Here is an 18,882-nt window from a genome sequence, read left to right as displayed (position 1 = left end):
TTTTATAAAATTATAAAATATTTTAAAAATTCTTTTTGCAAACCTTTATTAAAGCGCCACAGAATCAACGCTAGCTGTGACCGGCGTGGATATCGATACCCGGCTCTTCCTGACCCCAGAGCCATTGCCCCGCACCTCCTACCGCGTGCCAGGCCCTGGGGATAGGGCAGTGCCTGCCCTCCAGAAGCTTACACTCTAGCAAGCCCAGGGCACGAGCGCCCCGGGGAAAGGAAGGAGGCGACGGAGGAGCGTGGCGACACAGCGCCTCCTGGCGGCCAGCCGAGCCCACCAGCCCACAGGCCCACGGGCCCACGACGTCCCGCTGGGCTGAGGCCGGAGCTCGGGCCTCGGCTCCGCCCGCGCCTGCGCCCTCAGCGGCCCGGCTCCGACACGCTGTGGGATCCCGGAGAACCCCGCCCCGGCGCGGCGCGGCGCGGCGCGGCGCTTGCCGCCGCCGTCGGGACCCCCACGCGCCCAGAGTGGTTTCCCCGGGAACGTCCTTCAGCCCCGGGAGCACGCGGGAAAAGCCCCGGCCAGCCAATGAGCGCGCGCCTTCCCCGTGACGGTCACGCTAAGGGGCGGGGTTTCCCTTCGCCGTTCCCGAGCTCCGGGAACCCCCTTTGATTGGCCTGGGCGGCTTGGGAAACACTGTAGCAACGCCCAATCCAAAAGCTACGTCCCGGCCTCGAGGAAATATTCCGTGTCGGCGCCGCATCTATTGGTCAGCTGTCTTGGGCTCTATCCACTGAGAAGCTTTGTTTAGTTCGGGAAGGCGGGCTTTTCTGGGAGTGGGTGGGAAGGGGGCGTCGAAGCTCGGCCAATCCCTCCATGCGGTCGGGCGGAGAGCAGCCAATGGGCCGGGAGGATAGGCCGCTCCTCCCGGAGAGTAGTGAGGCCCCTGGTGCCGGGCGATTGGCGGCGGCGGCGATGACTGGCGGGCTGGCGCGCCAATGGGAGCGGTGCGTGGGCCGCGGGGCGGGGCCAGGCCGGGTGCGCGGCGGCGGCGGGGTGGCTGGGCCGGCGGCGGCGGTACGAGGCGCGCGCTCGGGGTCCCGGTCGCGAGGAGGAGGAGGAGGATGTGGCGCGCGGAGGGGAAATGGCTGCCGAAAACAAGCCGGAAGGTAAGAGCCGGAGCGTGAGGGGGGCCGGCGGAGGGAGCGGGAGGCGGCGCGTGGGGCGGCCGGCCCCCGGCCCCGCCGGGCATCCCGGGCAGCGGCGGCGGGCACGGGAGGCGGCGCGGGGGCGCGGCGGGCGGGCGCCCCCGGCCCGGGGGCGGGGGGGAGGCGGAGCGGGGCCGAGTCCTGAGGGGACCCCGGGGCCGGCGACACGGACCGCGACCGCGATAGCGGCCGCGACAGCGACACCCCTCTCCTCCTCCGCCGGGGGCGGGCAGGGGCCGGAGCCGGGGCCGGAGCCCGAGCCGGAGCTGGGCTCGCGGGGCGGGGGCCGGCCCAGGGCCCCGGCGCCCGCCCGGGCATCCCCCCGGCCCCGGCCCCAGCTTCTGCCCCGGCTCCGACCCGGCGGTGGGGGGCCCCGCGGGCGGAAAGTTTATGTGCGCGAGGCCCCCCGCCGCGCCCGCCCCGGGGCCCCCCAGCCCCGGCCCCGGCAGGGCCCCGGCGGGCTCCGCCTCCCGCCTCTTCGCCCCCGGGCAGCGGCCCCGGCCCCCCTCGGGCAGCAGGGTGGGGTTCCGGTTTCCATGGCGAGGGACGAGCCGGAGCCTCGCCCCCTCCTTCGCCTCCTCTCCCCGCCGTGACCCCGATCGCGAGCCTCCCCCCTGCTGGGCCCCGGGCACAACTCTCGAGTGACCGGCCCTCCTTGCCAGGACAGGGGCAGTGGAACGGCCCCCCGCCCCCCGCCGCGGACCCCAGGGGCCTGTGCACCCCCCAAGTCCTTGATCGGAGGGGAAGCAGACACTTTGTTGGCTGGCCGTGTAGACGCTCCTGCCCTCCACCACCCCCTGGGTGAAGGTGAGCCTTTTGGCCGGCAACCCTTTGGGTTACCCGGGGTTTGGGTTTTTTTTTTTAATGACAGTAACTCCAAGTATTCCTGTGCCTCCTTTCTTGTCTGCCCTCCGCATCCTTTAATTTCCCCATGCCCCCCTTTCCTCCCTCCCCCAGGGTGCGGGGTCCCTCCCCCGCTCCCTCCCCTCTGCCTTGGCCAGTGCCCTGCTCATTGTGCCGACTACTTGAGCAACAAGGGACCACATCATTACTTTTATGTCTGAGGCAAAAAGGGACATACGCTCTTCCTGTTTACCCTTGAATCTAGCCAGGGGCAGCATTTACCAACTGGCTCCGCTCTCCTTTGGCTACAGGGTCTCTTGCCTTCTTCGAGACGGGGAGCCCCTCGTATACCCTCAGCTTCTCGAACCCTGAAGCCCCGGCTGATGACACCGCTAACTTTTTTCTTCTGGAAGGTGGCTCCTCCAGTCTTCCTGTGGTGTCTGCTCCCTTCTCAGCTGTGTCTTGTGAACCCCACATTCCCCAGACTTTTCTGCTCCACATCAGAATTGCCTTTATGTTGGCTTGGGTGAAAGAAGGCCCTGTGTCTGCCTTCAACTAGGAAATAGAACATACACTTTCATGTTTCCTCTGGGGAAAGGGGGTTCCTATTTACTGGTCCTCGTCTTCATCTCTCCCCTTGGGCCTTGTGTTTCCACTTTTGATTCTGTAGCTGTCAGTCAATGGGAAGACTGAACCCTTCCCGTATCCCATTATCCCATATTTGGGATAGGACGGTACTGTGATCCTTTGCAGTCGTATTGGGCATCTAGGCCAGGAAAGTTTGCATTTGTATGTTAGTACTACATACATACAAATGCACTTAGTTAATGTAAGTTAGAGGTGTGAAGTGACAACATAGATGTGTGTATGGAATCATAAATCTGGACATATGCTCATGTGTATGCATTGTATCTTATCAATAGTAAAAGAATCATCTTTACCTCTTAGCCAAAACGATACTTAACTTGTCCATAATCTTCCCCACTCTTGAATTCCCCTTTTGTGTTGTGTTGAGCCAGCAGAGGGGTGAATATTCAACAAAGCACACAGTCCCTGAATCTCCTGAGTCCCTTCCCCCTTTGGTGCATTCTGAATATGGGGGCTTGGCCTTCTCTTCTTGGTGTCTTATGGGGAGAAACCAAAACAGTCCTACCTTGATGTCTTTACCTGCTGTGATCAAGGTTGGGAGAATTCTTGTGTCTTCTAAGTGGGAGGTTAGTAAGGTTAATTTACTCTTTGGACAAGTACTGACTGACTTCAGAAAGAGTTGACAATCCCACCTGTTTGGATAATTGAGAGGCCTTGCGGCTTCTATTATGGTGCTCTTCACCAGTGCCCTTTGGTAGGTATCTGGAAATACCTATAACTCCATGAAACTGTAGAGTCAGTATTATCAACAAGGACCCTCTTCTTTGCATTGACAAATGAGAGGTGCCCTCTACTCTTGGGCAGAATGAACCATAACTTTGTCCTATTTGGGTGTTTTGCCTGATCTTGTCTTCCTCTCCAGTTGTAGCCACAAAAACTGAGGTGGATTCCATCAACTGTCACTTAGCGGGAAGGCCTTTCTATTTTGACCAGTTGTGTTGACCAGATCCACACTTGCTACAAGCACCTGCTGGGCAGGCCCTGAGCGTTTGGGCCTTTTTGGCACTTCTCTGGCACGGTGAGCTCCTCTCCCTTGGTACGTCAGTGAGGGAAGGTTTGAGTTGGATGTTTAGTTAACATTAGACCTTGAGTTCTGGAGTCCATCTTATCATCGATGTTTTATCAATCACACCTACCTGCCAGAAAGATTAGAACTGGATTGCTTTTTCCTTTTGGACAACAATGTTTATATTGTCCACTTTGTATCCAGAATCAGCGGGATGGAATTACGCTTTTTCCCCCTATGATGTGGTGTTACAACTCTTGGTACAACCAAATACTCTTAATATATATGTTGTATTAGATGGAGCTTATGCTCCAAAAATGAATGCATTTCCATTCAGATCCTTTAACTATTCCACAGATTTCCTTTTGGATAATTTATTACTTATTAACATATCCACCAGAGGGTGGAAGGGAAAGGGAAAAGATCTGAAACTAAATCAGTTAATTTTACTACTTCTTTGTGGCCCTGGTGAAAGGTTAATAAGACCAGGAAGTTGAATGTATTGTCCAAAGTTATGGTTTTGGTGGGTGGCATATAGTTGTACTTTGTCTGTTGCCCATTACCACAGATAATAGAGCATTAACTTGTTTTTTCTCTCGCCTCAGACAGGGTAATCCTCTTCTACAAAGACAGTAGAGGGTTCTCAGTTCTTTAATCTCTGTTTTGTTTTGTGGTGGAAGATTCCTTCCTCTCTACTCTCCCTCCCTTTTCTAACTCTTATTTCTTTGAGGGGTGGGCTTGTGACCTAAAGGACATGCCTTTTTTCTTCTGCTCGATGAACCTATTTTCCCACTTCTGGGAGATAATGAATCTCCCCACCCCACTGCTCAGTAGATGAGATGGTTCATTTACATATCGAAACCTCTTCTCAAGGTCAGATGGCATCAAGTTTTACTTTAGAGAATGAGTGTAGTGGCACTCTTCTGTATGCCATTTTTGAGACATATTTGTCAACTCTGTACTTCTTGTCCATGGCCAAGGAGACAATCTCTTCATAGTTTTTCACTCCTTTAACTTTTAGGTTATGAATGTTCTCTATCCCTGAAACTGTTCACCCATTTTTGGTATGACAATCTGCTTATACTGAAAGAATATGGACTGTCAGGAAACCCTGAGTTCTAGACCTCTCTCTGCCACTAACTTTGCTTTATGACCTTGGATAACCGTGGAATCTTTAGACTTTTATTTTTCATTAGTAAAATGAAGCATTTGGATTAGTTGATTCCTTAGGTCTCTTCTAGCTCACACTTCTAAAATTCTAAACTTTCGGGCCAAGTGGCATTTTGTTTGCTAGTTTTTTAGTGGTGTATATAATATTACTTGCTGTGGTGGGGTTAAACCTTTTTTTGAGTTTGTGTTGTAGTTTTAGCTGCCCAAACTGGGGCTGACATTGACTAGGAGAGAATGGCCTAATTCTAGTTTCATAGCCATAGTTTATTCCCCACTACCCTAGAACTGATGGGGAGGCTATTTCTTATGCCCCTTTGTATCTAGATATGCTTCATATGTCCCTGGAAGTTTCCTTCTGCATGTCTGGTTTTCTTTTCTGGATCCAGTAGCCTGGTGTGTATCAGGCACCTAATAAATGATGGTTGATTGAAATAGATAATACGGTCACTTTTTTTTTTTCGGTGGTCCGTCTATCCCGTTCCCTACTTTGACTTTTCCCAAATGGTCTTTGGCTCCCGTCTTTGAGGGTAGGTCTTTTTATGCAGAGTAGAATGTACTTGCCCTTCATGCTCCCATTGCTGGGGTCATGTGGTTTTACTCAGAGACCTGATTGGATCTTGCTGTTCTTTTGGTATGCATGGCATCACTGGACCTTGTCCTTTTCCACTTCTTATTAGGACTGATTTCTCCTAATTTATTCTAATATTATATCATTTAGCCTTGTAAAATTATACAGAAAATATGCTGGTTTTTTTGTTGTTGTTTACTGTAGTCTGGAATGTATAGGAAGGAAAAAAGTAAAATTAACATTCTAAGTGCTTGGGCATACATTTTGGGTCATTTAGGCAAGTGCCTGTCTGGAAGGCGTAGTTAACATTTTGAGTGTCAGCAGTGTGCAGGGTATCACATAGAACACAAAACTAGACATGGTGAGCACCTCTTAGCCTTTTCTTTGTTGCTAAGTCAGATATTTTCCTCCAGAATATAGGAAACAATTTGCTTCGTCTCTTTCTCCCTCTTAAGAGTAACTCTTGCTGTGGTTGCTTTAGGATAGTAGTTGTATTCTCCTCACACTTATCTGTTTCCTTGGTGAAGTGAGACTGTGTCCTTTCTCTATGTAATGTGTTACTTGACCATTTTTCTTTTTAAAGTGGTAGATAGTGATATGCCTTTCTATCACATAGATAATTCTGTGAGATGTCCTGCCCTTTTCAGGGTGACTTGCCTTTGTGGTACCTGGTAGTGAAATTTCCATTCACCTCCATTCTTCATTTCCTGAGCGAACTCACCTTCCTCTTTTTTAGCCTTCCTCTTCTCCTGTGCTTTCTTCCTGTACCTACTGGGAGTGAGAAAGCTACTTTCCACTTTTTGTGTGTCTTAAAAGGATGTATGAAAGGTTTCAGAAAGCACAAAAAGGATTCATGTTGTTGCCCCTCATCATTATAATTATTGTTAGAAACTGTTGAGCCTGCTTGTATCATAGCCTTCCTGCCATTCATTGCTACTGCTGTGCAGGACAACGTTACTTTTCTTCTGTTCCCTAAAGGTAGTTTACATCTTATTCCATTGACTTATCAGGCATGGAGCATAAAGTAGAATTTGTGTCCTGATCACCCTCCTCTGGATCTCTTTGATTGGGACCTAGGGAATTTATTTACTGCAGTTTAGGTAGCCTGCCTCTTGTCTTGCTGTCTTGATGAGGGTAGAGAGTGGCCACTGATGATGCTTATTAATCATAGGGCACAGATTAACTGCTTAGAATCACAGAATCAGAAAGGATTTTAGAAATCCAATCTTATCTCTCCTGCTCTATCCATGAACCCCCTTTGATTTACCTTCTGTTGTCATTCATGTGAGAGTATGGGGTCCTTTCTTCTGACTTGAACTGTAGATTTCAGTACTCTTCAGGCCTTTTGTCTAGTGGCTTGGGTTGGAGGTTTGGGGATGAAGGGAAGGGGAAAGGGACAGAAATATTGCCGTCCTTGTTTGACCACCTTAAGAAGTGGGTAGGAAGTATGGGATCTTCTGTTTCCCCATCCGAAATTACTCATTGTGTAGACAACACTTCCTTATCTCTTTTCTCACTAATCAGAGCTCAGGGCACAGGTCTAACATAGCCATGGGTACTTTTCCAAATCCATGTTAACCAACTGCAGAGACTGAGAGAAAGTAATACTCATTAGGAACGTGACAGAAACTTCTCCTCTCTCTCCATATCTGTTACTGGAAGAGGGGGTGAAATATAGGTGCTGTCTCCCCTGTTGTGACATTTGCCGAGGAAAGGCAGGCTAAGTGTTTCTTCTGAGTATTGACAAGGGACAGACAACCACCGAATTCTTGTACATGATGAGCCAAGTGGAGAGTTGTCTCTGCTGTTTGTGTGCCAGCCAAAGGGATTCTTCCCTACGTTTCCTGCCTCAGACGCCATTGTTTGTAGAGAGATGCTGTAGTTCTTCTTGGGGAAAGGTTGTCAATATATTTTCCCCCCTACTCCTGAACTATTGTACATGCTGGATCTTTTTTTTTTAGTTAATTTCCCTGAGCTAAAATAGATTATGCAGTGAGAGATCAAAGGATGTCCAAATTCTATCCTGTTTCACTGTCCATTTTAAGGACTGTCCACTTTTGACCAATCATATATGCCTTACCGTGAAAGATCTATCATTCTACTGTAGCTTTCACATCCATTTCAAACCCATGTGCTCATGCCAATGAGGAGATGTATTTGCATGTTCTCATAATCTCTAATCTGTTGTTCAGTAGGCAAAGGATGAAAATGTACCTTTTTGAAGTTCACTATGTGGTTTGGAAAGACTTGGCCTTTGCTTTCCTGCAACAATGAACTGCCGTACAACTTTGTTCTACTTAGAAATGGGAATTTGGGAGGTCGATTTGCCTCTTCATCTCCTTGGTTTCTGAGATACAGTTTGTAGGATCATAAATGGAGAGGTAGAAGGGGACCCAAGTAGTCTTCACATTCTACCCTTTTGTTTTTACAGAGGAGGGACTAGAGGCCCACAGAGGTTAGGCTGTTTTCCCAAGGTCACAGTAGTGAGGGCCAGAGCCAGCATATGCTCTCAGCTCCTCTGTCTCCAAACTTAACCCTCTTTCCACTGTACCATGATTTCTAGTTATAGGTAAAGCTATATATGTGTTTGTATGAGCATGCACAAGCATGTACACATGTGTACATATATGGATATGCATATACAATACAGTGTGTGTACACATATGTGTACATATGCATGTATAGATATCCTTTCTTGCCTTGCAGGAAAATTTGCAAAGACACATTTCTCCAGTTTATCAGTTGTCCAGTGAGAGAGGGGTTGCTAAGTGCCATTAATCTTACCCATCTCCCCTCTAAAACCATAAACTAAAAAACAAAACAAAACAAAAAACTCTGAAACCTTTCTAGAAAACACATGGATAAGGGTTAGTTCTACTCCTTCTTGCCTGTCAGTTCAGGGTACACGGGAGGTAGTCAGACAGTCCCCTTGGGCACCTGTTACTTGTTGGGCACATATTCTCTCATTTTAGTTGATATGGGCAAAAGGCCAATGTTGATAGATGGATGTACCTTTCCCATATTTCTCTATGTACTGCTATAAGGTAATACAGTATTCAGTTACTTAAAAATCTATCGATAAAACCACCTGCTGTGTATCTTTTCTCCTCCTTTCTTCCTACCTCACCATAGCATTATCTATCCTCATGTCTCCTTGTAGTAGTAACAGTGAATAGATATATTCCCACTCACAAACTTGGTACCTCTATTGCTGGGAAGGGCCCTTGGAGGTCATTTATTTCAATCCCTACAACATTCCTAGGGAGGATATGTGAGATTGGAGAATCAGATATCATATCCCTATGATGATTCCATTATGAGTCATGAAAGTAGCATTCACCGGTATAGCATATGAGTTACTGAGAGTGAATTCATATCCTTAACCAAATCTAGTTTGTATAGAAATTAGAAGCCAGGTATGCAAATTCGTTTCACCTTCTAAAGTTCATGTGTAACAAGATACAAACACATACTCCAAAAAAATCAACAGACATGACTAGGGTAATTTTCAGCTCAAAAAGGTAAGTTCCTTCCTGTTTTATAAAAGTTGCTATCTCCATTCCTGTTCCAGTGCAAATTAAGATTACTGTGAACAGGGTTAAAGTGATATCAATATCATCAATTATTTTTAATAATAGCCTTATTCAGGCTTTTAACATTTTTTAAAGCTCTGAAAGCTACTTTTGAAATAGACCCCTGATTATATATGTATTGTGTGAGGTAGTATGTTATGGTGGGTGGGGCATGGGCCTTGAATCCAAATGCCTACCCCCACCCCGCTCTGAGGATGATTTAGTTGTGTGACCATAGGCAAGTTAGTGGCTTAGTTGCTCTGAGAATCTATCGACTTTTTTAGGCTCATCTATTAAGTTAGAGATGGGTTGCATCTGCCGTGGTGGAGGGAATTTCCACATCAAGGAAACCACAGATCCTGACTTGACATGTACCCTCTGCAGATCTAGTAAGAACATGCCGTATTGGTATTTTGGAACTTCTTGTGATCTCAGACCACTGTGAAATTATTTTTTTGAAAAGAAAAATGTTAGGTAGAGTGGGAAAAATTGATTTATTACAGAAATATCTTAGCATAGTGATAGGGAATATAAAATAAAATCATCCTGAAGAAAAATAGAATTGTCTAAGGTGTTTTGAGACTTTTGTTCCATTTTTAAACTATAGATTTTTTTACGTAAAGAACACTGAAAAGGTTGTGGTGGTGGTGGGTTTGGGAAGATAATTTAAAATGAACAGGATTATTATTTTAATATGTTTAGTTATTTTAAAAGTAATTTTTATAAAATAACTTTTTAAGCAAGGACTTAAGTGCGAACTTTGAAAGTTCCACAGTCCAAACCATTGTTTAAAAAACTGAAGATTCAAGATAGGAATTTTTATTGCGAATCCACAAGGGGGTAGTGATGTACTATCAAAGATATTTGTGGTGGAAGTGTGTGTTAGATGATCTCTTTTAAACACTTCAGATTTTCAGATTAAACTGGCATATTTGCATTTTAACTTAATAAGATCTTCTTTTAAAAATGTTCATTGACAAAATTGTTTATTTCTTAACTCTTCTCCTAGGTTCTCACCCTCCTCCCACTCCTTTCCCCCAATTTTTGGTAAATAGCCATTATTCTTCTTAGAGTGGTTAAGAAGAGAAAACATCCTCATAGTTTTGCGCATTTGAGATGTTAGTGACTTAAGGGGAGGCCACCTCAGGGGATGTTGTTTTTTTTCTATCTGGAAATGAAATACTTGTAAGTTTTCAGGGAAAAAAAAAACCTTGGACTCAGATTTAGTGTAAGCTTCTTGGGTCCTAGGAAAAATCATTTTGGGAAATTTTCATCTGGATTTTGCAGAAGTTATTCAGTTTGACTGAGAGATACAGATTGATCTGTTCCCCAGAAAGACTTTAATTAGTAAATCATATTTTTACAATCTTTTTTTTTTATTTGCATGATTCATTAAAGGTATTGTTTCCCTACTGATTCCCTTGGTGCCTTAGTCCCACCTATTTATAATACACGACTTCAAAATTGTTGAATGTTTGTATGTAACCAGAAAGCCTGGTTTTTTTGAGGGGAGAGGGTGGAGAGCATGCAGGCAGTTGGGCTGCCGTTGTGGGAGTGAGTGAGTCAGCAGAAGTACCTGAGAGGTCTCGCCCCTGGTTGTTTTTTGGGGTGGGGGAATAGGAATAACATTTCATAGGGAACAATTATCTTGCTTATTTATAGGAACTAACCTTAGATATATTTTATATTATTAGGAAATTGTGTCAATTGTTAAACAATATGGGTTGCAAGTTCAGTTGCTTTGTGAGGAAGGTTTAGACAGAAAATTATATTGTGTGTTCTGGTCATTCCTTTGATGGGGGGAAAAGTAGCAAATGCAGCTTTTGCCCAGAGACCTTCTCCTTCCCCCCTCTCCTTATTCTTGGGCAATGCTCTTCTCTTCCATCTCCTTTAGTAAATGACTTCAGTGATTTAATATCCCAGAAGATAGACTGTTTTTCTTATAGACTCCTCTGAGCTCTGTTGGGAGCAGGACTATGACGTCAGCTCTTTCATTCATGAATTCTTGTTTGATATTCCTAAATCTCTTTTTAATCCTGTGTTCTTGAGCTAAGCTTTGGCATAGGAACACCTCATTTGAACATCAGGAAGCCCATACATACGTTAATGATAAAAGGTAAAACAAAAGATAAGATTTTGACATTTTTATTTAGGACTGTCATTGTACATGATGGTTTGCACAGGTGTAATTTGGATATGATTCCTGTCCAAAGAGCTTAGGATTTTAAAAAAGTCAGTTTAATTATCTCAGAAATTCTTATCTAGTAGAAGAGCTGGACTTACATAGTAGAAGAGCAGGAATCAGGAAGCCTGGGTTGCAATTCTGGCCAGGACAAAGGTGCTAGATGGGAGTCATGGTTTCTCTGTCTGTTTTCTCTGTCTGGAAAATGGACATCCTAGCTGTAATACCTGCCTGCTAGGGTTGTGAAGGACACACAAAGCATTCAATAAATGGAAATTGTTGCTGCTGCTCCTCTCCTTATTCCATAGATTGAGCTATGTTGTGACTATTTTACTACAAAATTCTCTGCAGTGCATCACTGTGCTTCCATAGAAGCTGGATTCTTACATTCCATTAGACTGGATGGTGCAACTTTATTTAAGCGAGGTCAGGCTTGGGTAGTTAATATGCTTTTGGAATAAATCTGAATTTTTTATGGTATTCTGCCAGGTTTTAGGATAATTTCAGTAACAATATTTCATAACTTTTTTTTCAAAATTTGGGAGTTATCTAGGTTGGTCTCTTGTGTTTGCTTCTGGTTTCATATCTCTCTGATTGTTCACCCAAGCAGCTGCTACCTCAAATCTCGCTTCCAGTGAGGTCGTTGCTTCTTGTAGTTTAGTCTCTGAAAGCAGCCCCCTGGAAGAATTTGCCTTCAGAGTTTGCCTCTGCTGGGTCAAGTTTGAGGATGAACCTCTGGTGTACAGCGTCTTGTGAACCGCCCGTGGTTGATGGATGGTGATGAGCTTTCTCAAACTTCATTTTCTCTGGCTTTTTGGGGGTATGTTGGCTTTCTAGACATTTATTTACCTTCTAACGAAATATGTTGTATTTAGCAATCAGAAGTTTCATCATTTAGTGACATCATTATTTCTGATTAGATGATGATTCATGGTGTAGCCATCTTGAGTCATGCCCACTTTTGTTCTTGTGATGACTTTTTTGTGTTTTGCCTTGATAAAGTTTTTACAACTCAAATATTATCCATCAGAATTCTGTAGGACTTCTCACATATTATACGACTAATTTTAATTTTTTTTTTTTTACAATTAAGACCACATTAATGTCTCTTGATTTATTTTATGTTCAACTGATTAGTTCAGAAAGCTGAGGAAAATGAGACTGGTAGTCTGTTCATCTTTGTCTTTTAAAACACTTAAACTTAATGAAGTTCATTTAGGCAATCCGTTTTTTTTATTTACAGAATTTTAAAAGGAGTCATGGCATAAAAATTTCACTAGAGCATTTGAAAAACTGCATTTTAAAATTTAAATTTAAAAATAATTTATTTCCAGAAGTAAGCCATTTTCTCAGTAACTAGGGAAGTGGTGTTAGTAATAATGCTGATCAGAGGAGAGGCCTTCCCGTTGGAAAAGCTGTACAAATTTTAAAAATGTATACTAAGCTAGGACTTAGAAGAACAAAGTGGGCTTAATGCCAGATCTGCGTGGTTGTTGTTGTCATTTGGCCTTGTTCTTGAAGAAAACCATGACGTCAGGAAGATGATGTCCTCACTTGGAAGTGAATTGGATTGAAGTGAGGGAGGACTATGCAAAATCACCAGCCTCACTTTCTCCTCCGGAGCCATCTGGGCCCAGTGGCCAGATATAGATCAGGACGACTGGCAGAGCAGGAGCAGCATCCCTCCGACCTTGTGACTTGGTGCTGTGTTGTAATGGTGACAGGGCAGTTCACTGACTTGACTGAAGACATCTAGCAGTGTGGAGTACATAAGAAGCCCTCAAGAACTAGACAGAGAATGCAAGGCCTTTGTATCAAGGGTTGTTTTTGTTTCAGAATTGGTTGATGTGATAGTAAAGTGCACAGTGGATGGTAGGCCCTGCTTTTTTCTCTTGCTGCCCCTGGGCTTTGTGACTCAGTATATTGCATTGCACATAGTAGGTGCTCAGTGCATTTTGCTGAATGCCTGCCTGTAGCGGGCTGCTCTCTCCTATTGCTTTCCCTCTCTTTTGTCATTCCTTTCATAAGTACTCCTCTAACCCTCTGACCTTATTCTTTCTGGAATCTCTCTTTCATCTTAAAAGTTGGTGGGAAAATGGGACTTAATATATGTATTTCTACTTCATAGTCAGCTTAGCTAAAATGCAGCTATTCCAGTAACTTTATTGTTTCCTTTTAGAGACTTTGCTTCAGGTCAGGATTCCGGAAGACGAACTTGAATTGTTGATGCAATTGTGTCCTTATTCTGAGTGATAAACAGAAGGCTTAATTTTCCTGATCTGTTGGTTTATCATTATTCTCTATGGCTAAATTAATTTAGTTTTTTTTTAAACCTCAACTTGTTAAATATTGTTAAAGGAAACTCAGAAGCAAGCAAGCATTCTGTTTGCTTGATTGTTTGCTTTGACTCATTTGAACAAGAAAAGTTCTTAACATTTGGTAAACTTAGGTAAACTAGAAAAGACAGAAAAATACTAGGTAAACGTAGAGAAAAAAAATGAAGTGGGGGGGCACATCAAGCATCCTCATTTCCAAAGTGAAGGTTCTTTTTAAGTTTGTTAAACTATTTTTATTGATTAGCATAGTAATTATTAAAATATATTGATCATAAATAGTTCATAAGATACCCTTTTCTTATTTGGAAATGTTGGAGAATTTATCTGGATCCAGTGAGCTAAACTTTTAGATTCAAACGTAGCAGTGTAATGGATAGAATCCTGAACTCAGAGGTAAGACTTGGATTCGAATCCTGCTTCTGATGCTTTCTTGAATTGTGATCACAGGCAAGTCTCTTAACCTTTCTGACTTTTCCTTAACTGTAAAATGGGCATAAGAGTTTGTGGTGACCCACCTCATAGGATCATTGTGAATTGCAGATGAGATAGTATGTTAAAAAGCTTTGCAAACTTTATAGTGCTAAGTAAATATCAGATATTAATTCCTCCTTCTCTTCCTGGTCTTCTGTGATATGCTTCCTTTGACCTCCTGGTGTTCTAGCTTTTCCTATAGTGCGCTGTGTCAGAACTCACCCTTTGGGCTCCCTGTGGCACCAGCATTTCTTTGCTGTGGCCAGGGGAGGCCTTTGTACACCTCAAAGTTAGGTTCTGTGTGGTACTGAAGAGTAAGTTGGTGCAGTAGGTCCTCCTCCAATTCATTGTCTCTGGTATGGCTTTGTGGTCACTGCCAGTGCTAAATGAGCTCGGCAGAGTTCCACAAAGCTGGTGATAGAGGTCTTTCCTTCCTTTATTTATGTTGACGGAAGTGACTGTGTTTAAAATTCACCCAGTATTTACTAAAGGCCTACAATATATAAAGCCCTGGGAATAGAAAGACAAAAATTGAAACATTTCTTGCCCTCTAGGAAATGACATTTTTCTGGGACCAGGGGTTGTACATACACTAAAGGCCAGAAGTGAGTACTTAATTTTATCAAGTACTATATCCCTCTTTTGGAAGACCTAATAGTACAAGTAGAGAACCAAATTAATAATTCAGTTAAATTCTGAAAATATTTGTTAAATGCTTACTGTGTGCAAGGTGCACTGTGCTGGGTGCATTAGATACAAAGACAAAAACTGTATTTTTATCTATAGGGAACTTCCATTCTCTTTGGGAAGGAATATAGCACAGATACAAATAAGTAAAGGTAAAGTAATTTAAAGCAGTTTCAAGCAGGAGAGAAGTAACAACTTTGGGGAGAGGAATCAGAAGACCTCTGGCAGGAGTGAACACCTGAGCTAGGTATTATACAGGGAAGATCTGAGGAGAGAAAGCATTTCAGATTTGTGCAGAGGCATGCAGATGGAAGAAGGAAATGCCATGTAGGGGAACAGTTAGCTGACCTGTGGAGACTTTCTTCGAAGACCTCCCAAACTGGATCTGATTATTTTGAATGAACTTTTTGGCTTTTCATATAAATCTGAATATCGCCTTGTCTAAAGTGAATTTTATAATTTATAAACTTTTAACATATTTCTTGATGCCTTATCTTTGGCCTTTGTTGACATTTCTGGAGATACTAAGTAGGTAGTTGTGTTGCATCTCCCATATGGTTTAGATAGATTTTTTGCCTTTCTTTTTGTGATACTACTACATTAGCTGGAGTTGGGATCTTTGCTTTCAGCAAGTGATGAAAGATTGGAGAATTTTTCTTTTTCTTAAAGGGAAAAAAAAAAAACTTTTACAAAATACCTTTTGAATTAGTGTAATATATTTTGGTAGTCATAGTTTATACTTGTGACTTGTAAAAAGTGTTTTTTTTTGAAGTACTGCAAATATTTTGGTATGATTTTTTAGGTACCTCGACACATTCATTCAACAGAGCTTGGCTTCTTAATGGGTTACTAAGGGAAATGAGGATACTTTGCAGGTGGAGGACAACTATACCTTTTTATAGAAATGAATGTCTGGTCCCATTGAGAGAGAATACTGGTAGTTGGTAAGGAAAGCCCTTGGTAAACTGTTAAATGATGAGAAATGGGCAGCTAAAGAGTGGTGATTATTATCAACATAATCAGTTTTAAAAAAGAACTATCATTTGACCATAATATTTCAATAGTTCTTTTCATTGGCATGGATTACTTCTGCCAATGTTGACCCTAAGTGCTTTATGAATGAATAGATGACCTTTGAAATGCCCTGGCCAAAAACTTTATCACCTTTTGCTGTAGATAACCTTATGATGAATGTTTCTTAACTTAAATTTGCTGGTTCTTGAACAGTAGGCATACAGTATCTCTTACTGTGTCTAAGCTTCAAATGAGGACTGGGGAACTTTTGGCCTGGAGGCCACATGTGGTCCTGTAGGTCCTCAAGTGCGGCCCTTTGAATCCAAACAATGAAGTTGAGGACCTACAGGGCCACATGTGGCCTCAAGGCCCAGGTTCCCCACCCCTGCTCCAAACCTTTCTAGTTGGGCTGGACCTGCCAGAGCCAGGATGAAGCATTGGAGTACAGTCTTATTGTAGAATTTAACTGTAACATGGAATTCAAGTATATTTTAAAATATATATCATATTTACTAGATAAAATAGTGAACAATGGGGAAAAAAAAACCTGCTAGATGGACCATAGGTTTGACCTAGGCATGATTTTTTTTTATGTTGAATTTCAGACTGAAAAAATTTGAGTTATAGAGAACAGGATATCATTTTGACTTCATTTTTATTTTAACAATAATTCCTCTCGAGAGGTTTATTCATTCAGCAAACGAGAGACCAACATTGCTCTAGGGGCTGAAGGTCAGGACTGGTAGCAGTAGTTAGAATCTGAAAGTGATGGCTGTTGGTGGATGGAGGAGACACTTATAAAACATAGTCACAAGAACTATTCAAGCTTGGCATTCCCGGGTTATTTAGTATTGGATGGGAGTGTGTGTGTGTAGTCATATTGAGCAGTAATAGTCACAGACTCTCAGAATTAGAAGGTAATGCCGAGGCCCTATGAACTAACTGCTGTCTGAGCCAGGAATCTTTTGCAGCCTCCTCTGGAAGGCCAGCAGTGGCAGGAGGCCTGCTATCGTTTGTGGCAGGCCACCCTACTTAGAATAGCTCTGATTACATTGTTCCTTAATTTGAACCTAAGTTTCACTTTTTGCAAGCAATACCCAGTGTTTCTAGTTCTGTCCTTTGAGGCCAAGCTAAGTCTCTACTATGCGATGTCCCTTCAAATACTTGAAGATACTCATTAGCAGGTGCCTTCCTGGGGAAGAGAAGTCTTCTTTTCTCCAGGCTTTTAACTTACCACCAGATTATCTTGGGGTGATGATGCTTTCAGCCTTAACAGCTCTTGAATATGGTATATTATGCCATAGAGGAGTTGAGATCTGTGTTGGTAAACAGTTATAAAAAGACTAGGTCCTGAAGTATTGAACTAAGAAGGCAAATATGGAATGTTTATATTCTCTAACAGACTAAGGCCCAGCTAGTTCTTGCCTAGCCTTGCTGCATCTTCCTTGCGAATATAGACACTTTGTAAATAGTTATTGAATTATGAATCTTTGTTATAAATGTGCAAAAGTCCCAGACCATTGATGATATTGTGATTAATATCTAGAAAGGGTAGTATTTTTCATCATTAAAACAAATCATTTTAAATTCACTTTAGGATACTCCCTTAGTGAATTAATTAAACATTACTTCCTAGGTGATAAGTGATTTAATATACAATTACTTTCTGCGTAGGCATTTTAGAACATGTTATAAGCTGTTTTGTGCTCTGCACTGGCTACTCTTTGACTCTGAGTTCAGTTCCAGGTGTTGAACTCAATCTGTAAGCCTCAAATAGTTTGTGCCTAGGGTTACTGAAACCAAAACAACCAATTGGTCATAGCATGACATCAGTAAAAAGCACCTGGCTTTTAAGATAAAATACCTGCCAAGCAGGTCAAACACCATCTGGCTGGCAGTCTTATTTGTGCTCCAATTATCCTAAAGGTTACCATTGCCCTCTTTGGTGTAGCTATCCTGATGTGAAGGGTTCAGGTGTATACCTCATATTCTTTGACTTGGTGTAGATTCTTTAATTTTTATATGTTTCTCAGGGTTATTGGAGTAACATTTAAGTTTCTTAGATTAAAGAGGCACTTTGTGAAAACACTGTTTTTATTTCTAGTGCACCTTTTTCACGTTGTTTTGGTTGACAGTTTGTGTACTTAAAAAAGAATAGAGAGCTATGTTTAGGGTAATTCTTTTTGGAGTGCTCCTAATACTCCTCCTTTGCCAGGTGTGTTCCTGCAGCACAGCCTAGGACAAGCCCCGTGCTGTCTTCCTGCCCCACGGGCGCGGGTTCTAGCAGAAGACTGGAGTGTTAGATCTGCTGTTGCCATTGGAAAAATAGTCACTGCATTCTCATCTCAGCACTTCTTGATGGGTATGTAGTAGCTGTTGTCTTATGTCTGAATATCTGAATGCAGAATTTTCTCTCCTTACAAAACTGTACTAAAAGTTGCTGTTACCTGCTTTTCTAGTTTGTCCTCCTATTTAGACATTAGTTCCCTATGTCTGATGTGGCCCAAACATCCCTAGAGGACAAGTACTGCCCTTGCTCCATGATTTGGACTGGGATGATTTGGCTGGGCAGTGACTCAGAAGCAGCAGGAGTCAGAGATGGGGGAGAAGATGCTGTTAACTGGGATTTAAAAAAAAAAAAAAGATCTGAAACTCATCTTGTCAGTCCTGCTATTTAGACCAAGGCAAATGGTGTTGGACAATTCTTCCTCCTTCTTTATATTGCTTTTTTGGACTTCTTTACACCTCGAAGGGAATAACAATTTAAATTTTGCTTTATCTGGAGGAGGGGCAAGCAGCTCTGGCTAGAGAGAACTAGATTCAAGCCCGGTCTCTGACTTACAGGCTTCATGACCTTAGCCAGGCTAGTCACTTAACCTCAGAGTGCTTCATTACCTTGTTTCGTTTGGATCCAACTGAAACCCCATTTGGGATTTTCTTGGCAAAGATACTGGAGTGGTTTGCCATTTCCTCTCAAGCTCATTTTACAGATGAGGATCCAAGGCAAACAGGGTTCAGTGACTTGCCCAGGGTCACACAGCTACTAAGTGTCTGAGGCTAGATTTGGACTCTGAAGATGAGTCTTCCTGATATTCGGCCCAGCACTATCTACAGCACCACCTAGCTTCTCCTTAGAACCCTTAGATTTAAATAAAGTGCTGGTTGGTGTTGGTAGAGTTCCCTCACCAAGGAGTTCCCTATGTTCCTGAAATTACAGAGTCAGCT

The 18,882-nt window shown here is 43.2% G+C and overlaps 1 protein-coding gene across 3 annotated transcripts in view; it reads left to right on the top strand.

The window, feature by feature from the left end:
- Positions 1-977: 977 nt before the first annotated feature.
- Positions 978-18,882, top strand: part of LOC118838122 (calmodulin-binding transcription activator 1-like) — a 113,545-nt gene continuing 95,640 nt past the window's right edge. The window contains exons 1-3 of one of the 3 annotated variants that reach the window (XM_036745335.1): positions 1,017-1,121; positions 2,681-2,705; positions 10,276-10,314. In XM_036745335.1, the coding sequence (XP_036601230.1) occupies positions 1,077-1,121; positions 2,681-2,705; positions 10,276-10,314 (109 nt within the window). In that variant the 5' untranslated portion in view covers positions 1,017-1,076. Of the gene's footprint in view, positions 1,122-2,680; positions 2,706-10,275; positions 10,315-18,882 lie in introns of all 3 variants that reach the window. The other 2 variants (XR_005009588.1, XR_005009589.1) reach the window with 2 other exon arrangements.

The sequence above is a fragment of the Trichosurus vulpecula genome, chromosome 2, assembly GCF_011100635.1.
Source record: "Trichosurus vulpecula isolate mTriVul1 chromosome 2, mTriVul1.pri, whole genome shotgun sequence".
In the NCBI taxonomy this organism is placed as follows: domain Eukaryota; kingdom Metazoa; phylum Chordata; class Mammalia; order Diprotodontia; family Phalangeridae; genus Trichosurus; species Trichosurus vulpecula.
The sequence above is the reverse complement of the archived record's forward strand: the minus strand, read 5'-3'. Positions and strand labels throughout refer to the sequence as shown.